This window comes from Pediculus humanus, genomic scaffold (genome assembly GCF_000006295.1).
Source record: "Pediculus humanus corporis 1103172107775 genomic scaffold, whole genome shotgun sequence".
Classification (NCBI taxonomy): domain Eukaryota; kingdom Metazoa; phylum Arthropoda; class Insecta; order Psocodea; family Pediculidae; genus Pediculus; species Pediculus humanus.
Genome location: NW_002987371.1, coordinates 978439 through 990214, shown reverse-complemented (window position 1 = coordinate 990214; position 11776 = coordinate 978439). Strand labels below are relative to the sequence as shown.

At 26.4% G+C, this 11776-nt stretch overlaps 2 protein-coding genes and 2 non-coding genes across 4 annotated transcripts in view; 1 reads left to right on the top strand and 3 right to left on the bottom strand.

Moving 5' to 3' along the window:
• Phum_PHUM362040 (uncharacterized protein) overlaps nt 1-1398 on the bottom strand; it is a gene marked incomplete at both ends in the record, with an annotated part of 8909 nt that extends 7511 nt beyond the window's left edge. Inside the window, 2 exons of the mRNA XM_002428034.1 lie at nt 509-860; nt 1391-1398. Of these exons, the coding sequence (XP_002428079.1) occupies nt 509-860; nt 1391-1398 (360 nt within the window). The remainder of the gene's footprint in view (nt 1-508; nt 861-1390) is intronic.
• A 4318-nt stretch (nt 1399-5716) lies between these two features.
• Phum_PHUM362030 (N-acetylglucosamine-6-sulfatase precursor, putative) lies at nt 5717-7453 on the top strand (the record flags this gene model as incomplete). Its single annotated transcript, XM_002428033.1, has 2 exons — nt 5717-5790; nt 5860-7453. 2 exons carry the CDS (start codon nt 5717-5719, stop codon nt 7451-7453), a joined length of 1668 nt encoding a protein of 555 aa, XP_002428078.1.
• Nucleotides 7454-10387: 2934 nt separating this feature from the next.
• Phum_PHUM362020 lies at nt 10388-10482 on the bottom strand. Its single transcript, XR_009833525.1, has one exon. It is a non-coding gene; the product is annotated as a microRNA, putative (microRNA).
• A 335-nt stretch (nt 10483-10817) lies between these two features.
• On the bottom strand, nt 10818-10891 carry Phum_PHUM362010. Its single transcript, XR_009833524.1, has one exon. It is a non-coding gene; the product is annotated as a microRNA, putative (microRNA).
• Nucleotides 10892-11776: the final 885 nt, after the last annotated feature.

Sequence of the window (11776 nt, the reverse complement as noted above, 5' to 3'; positions counted from 1 at the left end):
TTTTTGAATCCCCTTTTTTTTTTTTTTTTTTTTTTTTTTTTCCCTCGTTCAAAGAAACAATTTTTTTCTTAGAAACAAAACAATTGGTGTTAAAAAAAAAAAAAAAAAAAAAACCCATTGAAATTTTTTTTTTTTTTTTTTTTTTTCAATGAAGGTCAAAATGGGGAAGAAAGAAAAAAAGAAAGAAAAAAAAAAAACGGGGGAATATCTCATATTAAATTTCGCAGTTATGTAAAAAAAAAAAAAAAAAAAAAAATTTCGTGGCAAAAAATTCCCATAAAAAAATTTTCACAAATGTAATAAAATTAAACTAAAACTAAAAAAAAAAAAAAAATGGCCGCCTTTCTTTTCTTTCCACCCAACAACAACAACAACAACAACAACAATAAACGAACCGTTTTCGTTTTTCGTTATTAAAACTCTATCCATCTCTCTCTCTCTCTCTCTTTCTACCAATCCTTACGTCGATTTGATAAAAAAAAAAAAAGGTTCTGCTGTTGGTGCTTACCTTGTGAGCTCTCAACATTTTTCCCTCGCATGCCAACGTGACGTCACAAAAGCTTTCCCTCTGCAACAATTGTATGAACATGACTTGAAGGTTGCTGTGGTGGTATTTCCACCTGAGGCAGTACTGCTGTGCGGAAACTTGAGATTTTATTTGCAAACTCATGTTGGCATCCCTTTCCGTCGTTATGTTCATGCTGACGTTCGGGGAAGACGATTCCGGATCGGATTCTATCGTCACCGTGGGGGTTAATATGTTTTCGACGATAATATCATCGTTCATGAAATGTTTGCTACTATCCTCTCTATCTTCGTCCGCGAACGAACAAGAATTATTTATTGATTTTTCCTGAGATCTAAATGAAGAAGAACTGCTTCGAAAATCATAATTTGACTCGTGATTTTCTTCTAACGTGTTCAACTAAAAACAAAAAAAAAAAAAAAAAAAATGTAAAAATTTAAAAAAAAACTCCCCTTTCCCCTCTCCTCTCCCCCATTTTAACGATGTGTGTGCGTGCGTGTGAATGAAACCTCGTTTTATCACTGATGGGGGGTGGGGGGGGGTGGGGAAGAAAAATTTACTTTTAAAAAAATAAAAGTTTGAAGGTTAACATGAATAGGAATTGAATGGATTTGTTTGTTTGCAAAAAAAAAAAAAAAAAAATACAACGAGTTTACATTAGAATAAATAAAATGGCGGAAAAGGGCTGTGAGCTGGGGAGAGGGTGGGGAGGAGGGAGAGAGGGGAAAAATATATAAATAATTTACATAATTATTATTATTATTTTTCCCTTTCGCCGCCCCCTTACATACACACCTTTTTTTTTTTTATTTTAAAAAAAGAAAAAAATTACTCTTATTGTTTTGATCGTACCACTACTACCACTGCGACATTATTAAAATAATAATGATAATATTGATAATAATAATAATAATGATGATAATAATAATAATAAATAATCAACGCCCCAAACAGATCTAGGTTAGAGACATAAGAGAAAAATTTTTTTTTTTGCGCACACAAAAATTTTTTTTTTTTTGCAAAGAAGGAATTTAATTATAAAAAATAATAATGATAATGATAATAATAATAAACCGGTGAGAAACTGGTCAAATAATTAAAACATTGCGTTAAAAAAAAGGGAGTTGTTTGACAAGTGAAATAACTACCACTACTACTACTTTACTACTACCGCATCGTCGTAAAAAATAATAATAATAATAATAATAATAATAAAAAATACAAAACAGATTATTAACACTTAGATAACAACAGAAAAATATTTGACCCCGTAATAATAATAATAATAATTATTATTATTGTTATTAAAAAAAAAAAAAAAAAAAACACGACCAAAATTTAATCGTATAAAATAAATAAAAAAATGAAAAATAAAAATTTTGTGAATTGAGGAGATCTCTCTCTCTCTCTCTCTCTCTCTTTCTCTCTCTCTATCACTATCTGTCTGTCTCTCTCTGTACAATACAAGTACAGAGTGATTTAGTTTACAAAAAAAAAAAAAAAAAATTATTTTATATATATATATATTTAAGTATATCGACAAACATTTTAATCTGACCTTGAAAGAAGTGGAATGACTGCAATGAAAAACTAAAAAAAAAAAAAAAAAAAAAAAACTAACAGTCATTTTTTTTTTTTTTTTTTTTCCATTCGGTTTTAAAAGGGGGGGGGGGGGGGTAATTTGAAATAATTCCAGTACAACCAAAAAATTAAAAAAAAAAAAAAAAAAAAAAAAAAAAAAACCTAAACCCCTTTTCAATAATAAATGGGGGGGGGGGGGGGGGGGGGGGGGAAAACTTGCTTGATTCACTTTTTTAATCCCCTTTTTTTTTTTTTTTTTTTTTAATTTTTTTTTTAAAAATTTTTACTTTAAAAAAATTCAACAAATAATAATAATAATAATAATTTAAAAGTAAATTTTTGTTTTGAAAAAAATTTTTTTTTTTTTTTTTTAAAAAAAAAAAAAAAAAAAAAAAATGTGGCCTATTTTATAATTCAGCAATTTGTGTACTTTGACCCAACACACACACACAAAAAAAATATTTTTTTTTTATAAATATATATATATATATATAATTGTTTGTGTATATATATTTGTAATTATTTAAAAGCCATGCAAAACTGCAAAAAAAGAAATTAAACCGATAAACCAAAAAAAAAAAAAAAAAAAATTTTTTCTTAAATACATTTAGTTCGTTTTGTGTTAACAAAAGTTTTTTTTTTAAATCGATGAATTAATTATTTTATTAAGAGAGTAATTTTTTTTTGTTTTAAAAAACCAAGCACCAATTCGATTAATAATAATAATAATGAAGAAACATTTCGATAAAAATAAATAGTTTATGTATATATCAAACTTCGATAATGATTAAAATGTTTTTCGATTATTGTTAATAAATTTATTAATGTCACATTCCAACATAATTTTTTTAAAATGATTGAATTAAATAAAAATTCTATTGACTATTTTTTAAGCTCACTATGAATATGTATGGATTGTAAATAAAATAAGCAAATCAAAAAAAGAAAATTCAAAATGAATTCCTAATTATATTTCCATATGGAAAATTTTTCTTCGAGAACACACACAATCATGATCCATCTGGTACGGATCATGATTTATATGTTCAGCCCCTAATTTCAAATATTTACATTTAAACATGTTCAAAATTTAAAAATTATTGTATCAATATCAAAAACTTAAAGTATACTTCATCATTTAATTAATGATAGTTGTGTCAAATGAATTTTAAAATAATGCAATCAAGAGCAATTTTGTTTTTTCGTTTCTTTTTTTTTTTTGGCTTATTTTCGATTTTATATTTTACGATTTTAAAGAAGAAAAAAAAAAAGAAGCATAAAATAAGTGAATGTGTGTTTTTGTTTTAATAATAATAATAATAGTGATTTGAATAAATGATTGATTGATATAGTGTAAGAGGGCCTAGATGACATGATAAAAATATTATTATTATTTTTTTTTTTTCGATCAAGAAATCAATCCTGACCTAGTAGTAATAAATAATAATAATTTTTCACATATCGAGAAATTAATTTTTGAGGGAGAGTGAGATTGATTTATCAATTGTTTGAATAAAGTTGACTGAAGACATACCTCTTCGTTAAAAATTAAGGTATAAGCTTTGATATCACATCTATCTAAATGTTCATCTGCATTTTTTTCCATTCCTTGCTCTTGAAGTTGCAAATGTTTTTTACCCTTCCAGTGAGCTTTAACATCGTGTAAGCCACTGTGACTCACGGAAAAAACACGTTTACATAAAATGCAGTAGGCTTTTTGATTTTGGTATTTAACAGGCACTAACCATGAAGAAAATTCTTTAAACAAGCACCAGCCTGGAGTAAATTTACAAAGGCGGCGTTTACTATCCTGTGACATGTTGGAATGTTGACGTGAAGGAAAGTCGAAATAAAACTAATGATATTCCTCGACAAAAATTTTACCGGGATTTAAAAACACTTCAAAATAATTCATTACTACTAATTATTATTTCCCGCGATGCCCTATAAGAAAAACATTATTATGTAAAAAAAAAAAAAAATATATATATAAAAAAAAAAAGAAAAAATTTTTTTTTATCTTCTTGTATACTTGGCTAAGGACTAGTGTATTGCCACCTGTAGTTATTGTTTATACGTTAGCTTAAAGCCACTTTCAACGTCCTTTTCAGTATGTGTCTGTGTATGTATTTTAAGGATAAAATTGATATTAAAAAAAAAAAAAAAAAAAAACGATAGTAATAATAATAAAATAAAAATTTACATTTCAAACAATATTTAATAGTTAACTAATGTTAACTTCACGCACTAGTCCACATTTTAAAAATATAAAAAAAATTTTTTCTTATATTTGGTTTCATCAAGTAAATTTAAAAAAATTTTTTTTTCTTTTCACATGGCATACAATTAACCGATAATAATTTACGACATTATTAAACTCATTATTATTATTAACAATTAAAAACAAAATAACAACTAAATTCACTTTTTAACAAAAAAAAATAATTATAATCCTAAATTGTTATTTAAAATTAAAAAAAAAAAAAAAAAAAAAATTATTAATCCCCTAAAATCCTCCTTCTCTCGTCTACATGTAATACTAACTAAATTTTATTGAAAAAAATTTTTTTTTTTTTTTTCAAAGGGTGGCAATAGTCTTGATTGTCAGTTTGAAAAAAAAAAAAAAATTAAGCCTTAGGCTTTAACAATGAAACTAAATTATTTCCTGTGTGAATATAATTCGCATTAGCATTTATTTTTATATTTCATTTTCAAATCATTTTTTTTTTTTTGAAAATTGTAAATAAAGTAAAAAGCACTCACCGATTGTTTAAAAAAAAATAAGTTTACGTAAATGAGAATTAAATTTGAAAAAATGAGCGGGAATTCCACCGCCATATTGAAATTAAATGATCAAGGATTTACTTGCTTGGTCGCTTGATTTTTGACCCTGAGATTAATTAATTATTTGTTCCTTATTACAAATAGTTTTGGGATAAATATCTTGATAAATTTATATAATAAATGTTGATTGCTGATCTGCTCTGGTTATCTTACACCAACGTTTAAAGGGTACTCTATCTAATTAATATTTATTTATTTTTTTTATTAAACTGTTTCGTTGCTTTCATTATTTAAAAAAAAATGATGATAAAACTTATTACAAATAGTTTTTTAAATATTTAAAATTAAATAAAATACCAACGAAAAAAAAAACAGGAAAAGAAGGCCAAAAGTTTTGTTTGCCATTTATTAAAATTATTATGCAAGGACAACAATGAAATTTCAAATATATATAAAAAAAAAAAAAATTTATTCTATAATAATAACAACCTTGATTTGTTTGAATTTTTTATTTTTATTTATTTTTTTTCTAATAAATTTATTTTTATTAATTTTTAATGGCTCTACAATTCTTCACTTGGTAGTAGTACCACTAAGTGTATCATTTTCAAATATTGTTTGTTTAAAACAAATACTTTCAATAATTATTATACTAATCATTATATTTATATTAATCCACAGGTAAAATTTATGAAGAATACATAATCAATCACACCTGAAACACAAACAAACAAACAGACAAACAAAGTTTAATTATTATCAATCAAATCATTTATATAAAAAAAAAAAAAAAAAAAATTATGGGAGAAAAAATATGTGGACTTTATGGTTGATAAAACAAAACTTCCTGACATAAAATTTTATTTTGAAAAAAAAAAAAAATTTTTACATTTGGTTCAGTGATTTCATAATATTTTTGTTTACAATTTAAAAACTCTTCATCAAATATATTTATATATTATTTTCAGGTTAACAACAGCAACAACAACAACAACAACCACAAACATGTTACTATTGTTTTATGTTTTAACATTTAGTATACAAGCAACGGTGTCGTTTGGAAAAAGGCCCAACATAATAATAATATTAACAGATGATTTGGATGTGGAATTGGGAGGATTAAATCCGTTAAAAAAAACAAAAGTCAACATAGGAGACGAAGGGATTTACTGCACTAATGCATTCGTAACGACGCCGATTTGTTGTCCTAGCAGAAGTTCAATACTAACAGGTTTATACCTTCATTCGCACGGAGTTGTAAACAATAGTTTAGAAGGCGGTTGCAGCGGTTTAAAATGGCAAAAAAAATTCGAAACCAATACATTCGGGTCGATTTTACAAAGTCACAATTACAAAACATTTTACGCCGGTAAATATTTAAACAGGTACGGTTATAAATCATCCGGAGGTGTTGGACACGTACCTAAAGGTTGGGATTGGTGGATCGGATTGGTTGGTAATTCTGCATACTACAACTACACGCTATCCGTTAACGGATCGAAAGTTCGTAGGGGAACCCAAGAATCGGATTATTTAACGGACGTTATAAAAGAATATTCATTGAAATTTTTAAACGAACACCAAACTTTTAACAACGAATTTTTAATGTTTATAAATCCGCCATCACCACACGAACCTTTCACTCCGGCTAAAAGACATTTGGGAAAATATGATAAAATCAAAGCACCGAGAACTCCAAATTTTAATAAATTAACGGATAAAAATGGTAAACATTGGTTGTTGAGACTTCCGCCGAATGAATTACCCTCGAACGTTATCGAACGTATCGATACGATATATCGAAATAGATGGGAAACGTTATTGTCAGTCGATGAACTCGTCGAAACGATAATTATGAAATTAAAAAAATTAAATATATTGAATGAAACTTATATTATATTTACATCGGATAACGGTTTTCACATGGGACAATTTGAACTCCCGTGGGATAAACGACAACCCTACGAAACGGATATAAGAGTACCCCTAATGATTCGTGGTCCGGGAATAAGAAGTAGAAAGAGGAAAAAATTTAAAGATGTCGTACTGAATATTGATTTGGCACCCACCATATTGGAAATGAGTGGAATAAGGGAAAAATACAAAATGGATGGAAAATCGATATTAAACGATATTATCGAATCGAATAATAATAATAATAATAACGATATGAAATCGAGAAATTTTCTCGTTGAATACGAAGGAGAACATGATGTGGGGAGAGGGAAAAAAAATCCTTGTTATGAAGATAATAATAATAATTTAAAATTATGTTACCCGGAAACATGTTGCAAATGTTTCGATTCGAAAAATAATACTTATTTATGTTTGAGACGTATTTCCGGTCGTGAAAATATCATTTTTTGCCTTTTTGACGATGACGAATCCTTTATTGAATTCTACGACATTAATCGTGATCCCTACCAACAAATTAATTTATCCCCTCAAATAAATATTAAATTCTGGACGTCCGTACTCGATTGTTGTCGTCATTATATGAAATTTAATATAAACGTCGTCGATTATTGTTTTCATCGATTTAAAATACCTGAAATCATTTGAACAAAAAAATTTTTTAACGGATTAAAAACAAATATGGCGGATTTATGAAAATTTATTTTTTGGACTTTTTTTTTTTTTATTTACGTGTTGTTATTTCACGTTTAATTTAACCTTCAATGTCATGTTATATGAAAAAAAAAAAAAAAAAAAAATTTTTTAAATTAATAACATGATTTCCAAGTGGAAAATAAATATATAAAAAAAAAAAAAAATTTAATAAAATAAAACGTTGTCGGCGTCAAGGCCAATAAAAAAAAAAAAAAAAACTTTTTTTCGAATAAAATATTTAAAAAAAAAATTATACGTGTGTGCATTTTTTTCTTACGTTGTTTTAATTTTTAAATAATAATAATAATTATATATTTAAATATTTTTTACCATTATTATTATTATTATTATTTGTAATGAAATTTTTCAAACGAATCCACATTTCATAAAGTAAAAAAAAAAAAACAAATCGATCGACATATTGAATGTTTTGACGTAGAGCGCAGTCTATCGGTGAAAAAAGAAAATACAAAACTTATAAAATTAATCGCTAGACTGCGCGCGTTTTTTTTAAAATCTCTATGGAATCATTTCTTTTTTTCATTGTATTATTTATATACGATTCGAAACACACACAAAAAACAAACAAATCGTACATTTATTTACGAACAAAAAAAAAGGAAAAAAAATTAAAATCGATAAACTCGACATTAATTATTGATTAGAAATACAAAAAAACGAAAAAAAACGAAACGGTTGTCGTAATTTATTACGACAAATCCAACACGATAAATAATAAATAAAGGAAAAACAAAAAAAACTTTTCTCCCTCTTTTTTTTTTTAATTCCATACGTCATGTACTATTTTTTTTTTTTTTTGTTTTCAAAATGGAAAATGAATTCTGCTTTGAAAAAATAAACAAATTATAAAAAATAATGAATATAAATTCGAACGAGTGTGCAGGAGGGGGAAGTGAAGAGGGGGGAGAAAGGAAAAGATAATTAAGGTAGGACAAAAAGGTCATAGAGATAATTGTGTATCGAATCTTTTCTCTCACGTACGCGACGTAAATTTCATTACTTTTTACATTCAATTTTTTTTTTTTTCAATTTAATAATTAAGATTGATCACCCACCACCACCGCTACCACCACCATCCACCACCCACCCACACACACACGCTAATAATTTCATCAATAAGAAAAAAAGAAAAAACTATCAAAATGTCCGTTGAAAATCTTACAAAACAAAATGTCTTCCAATTTAAAACGAATGCAAATATTCAAAACGAACAAACAAACAAGCAAACAAACAAACAAAAACCAAAATCAAAAAGTAATCGAGGTCGATTACAAATCACACGAAATACTCAAAACCGTACAAAAAAAATTTTTTTTTTTTTTTGAAAATAAATAATTTGTTTAATTATTATTATTATTATTAATTATCGACGTGGTTTTAGAATCGGAGTTTTTTTTTTTTTTTCATTAAAATCTCATTCGTCGTTCGTATCATTATTATTATTATTGTCGGCGGCGAATAGAATAAATCCCCCAATAAATAATTACGATTATAAATTTATTATTATTTACTCTATGACTCAAACGAAACCCAAAAAAATATTTAATAATAATAATAATGATAATTCAAAGTAATTAATAAAATGATTAACGTATTCATATCCTTATATATTATAACTGACAACTTAATAAATTACAAAAAAAAAAAAAAAAAAAAACTTTAGAAAGGAATAAAAAAAAAAAAATTTTTTTCCCTCCCTCCCCCCTCCCTTCATTTTTCTTATTTTTATTTAATTACTCAAATTAAATAATTAATATGTCGTAATTATTTTTATATTAATTAAATTTAAAAATTACGCGCATTTATTTAAAAAAAAAAAAAATTTATTCGCAACACAACGGAAGAGAATGTATGAATTTATATATATATAAATTATATAATTCAAAATGAAGGTTACACGCTCATCTCGCATCATCAACAATAATAAATCATAGAGATATAAACAAAAGAAAAAAAAATCCATAGAGTACGTAAAAATAAATCTCGACTATCATTATTATTATTAAACAACCCACGCACGTATGATTTTTCCATATTTAAAAATTAATTAATTCTTTTTTCCGCACGCAAAATTTTCCATTTTGTCGACGTCGATATCCGCCATTTTGTTAAAAAAAAAATTTTAACCGTTTTTACTTTTCGAAACCCCTCCCTTCTTTTTTTTTTATTTTAATACCTGAACGTACCTTTTTAAAAATGTTTTTCCGGTTCCGGTGATGGATATTTTTTTATTTTTTCTATCATGTTCGAATATTTCAAATTTTTTTAACGACGACGACGACGATGACGACGGCAACAGGCAGACAACTTAATTTACAACACCTCGTCGATATCTCGATATATCGATCGATATATATATTTTATCCTATAAAAAAAAAAAAAAAAAAAAAAAAAACTGAAATAAAATAACGTTTAATAATTATAAAAATCGATTGTGATTTAGGTGGTCACGTGACATTTTTTCGTTCGTTTTCATATAAAATTTTTCACGCGTTTATTTATTTATTTATTTATTCACTTATGGGAGTTTAAATTTTTTTAAAACATTATTATTATTATTATTATTAAATTACCTGAAAATTCACGATATGGGATCTCTCCATCCATATCGCGTTGTTATTATTGTATAAATTCTTCTTCTTCTCAACATTTTCGATATAGAATTGTGCGATTGTAGCGATGATGATGATGATGATGATGACGATGATGTTTTTCCATACGTTTCAGTTCCAAAGTTCGAATACATCACACGTCGTTTTTCTTTTTTTCTTTTCATCGGTTACCACAATCCAAGAGTACGCCGTGTAATAATAATAATAATAATAATAATAATAATAATAATGAATATTCTTACGACGAATTATTTTGCCGTGTTACGTTGCCAGTGAAGATAGTGGTTGTGACTATTTTATTGTTATCACCACACAACCAGCTAACCACACTGCCAATGCTGCACGACGACCACGACGATGACGATGACGACACCAACAACAACAACAAATTATCCAGTAACGATTCACATCAAAATATTCCAAAAAAAAAAAAAACAAAAACATTCTACATTATTTTGTTTTTACAATAATAATAACAATAATAATAATTCAAAACTATAAATAAATTACGTTGATTACAGTGATGATTGTTTATAAACAAATTATGTAATGTTTACAAAGAACGACGACAAAAACATTTTATTTATTTATCGTTATGCGGAATCGATTGATCGATCGATCGATCTATCGTTCGATGTTTTGTTTCTAGTAAGTAAAATAAAGTTGCTGAACTGACCAGAAGCTGAGATACCACCAGCTGTGTTCACTTTCTTATAATAATTTATAAAACGATGAAGTCAACACAGGATGATACCCGGTCTCGAGTCAGTCATGTTTAAAATAAAACTTCCTTCGCATTCTCTCTTTCTCTCTCTCTCTTTCCATCCAAGACGTAAGTCATAGAGTAATAAATAAAAATAGAATAAAGCAGACGATTTAAAATCGATACGTTGTTTAAAAAACGCAACAAATGCGCGTCCGGTTCCTCTGAAAATAAAAAAAAAATTCAATTAAATCGATTTTCACGAAACTCGAAAAAAAAAAACAAAATGGCGGCGGCGGCACCGACTAACGCGATTATATTCGATTTAAAATAATAATAATAATGATTATTATTTATTATTTATAATTTTCGTGGATTTTTCTTTTCTTTTTTTTCTCGGGGTCTAAAATTTTTTTTTTAGGGTTAAAAAAAAAAACCACGTCAGTGATGATGATAATATAAACGCCATGTTGATTTTTTTTAGGTTAAATGAGTAATTTTAATTATTATTATTATTATTATTATTGTTGTTGTTGTTGTTATCATTCTCGTTGTCGACGTCGTTTTTTTTTTTTTTTTTTTTTTTTTTTTTTTTGTAATTTAAGTTAATCATCGTTATCCTACGATAATAATAATAATAGTAATGATAATAACCGGCGACCCAGTTCAAGTATATATGTAAGTTTTTTCCAACGTCAGAAAAAAAAATAAAAGGCAATGGTGATGATGATAATAATAATAATGACAACGATAATGATGATGATGATGATGATGATTAATAAGAGAAAAATAACAAAAATCTGACGATGCAATAAATTTACTAACAAAACGAAACGAAACGAAAAAAAAAAAAAGTTGAAAAATGGCAATGACAAGTTTAAAAAGAAAAAAAAAAAAATTGCATCAAGTTCAAGGCGAAATTAACTTGCTGAAAATTTT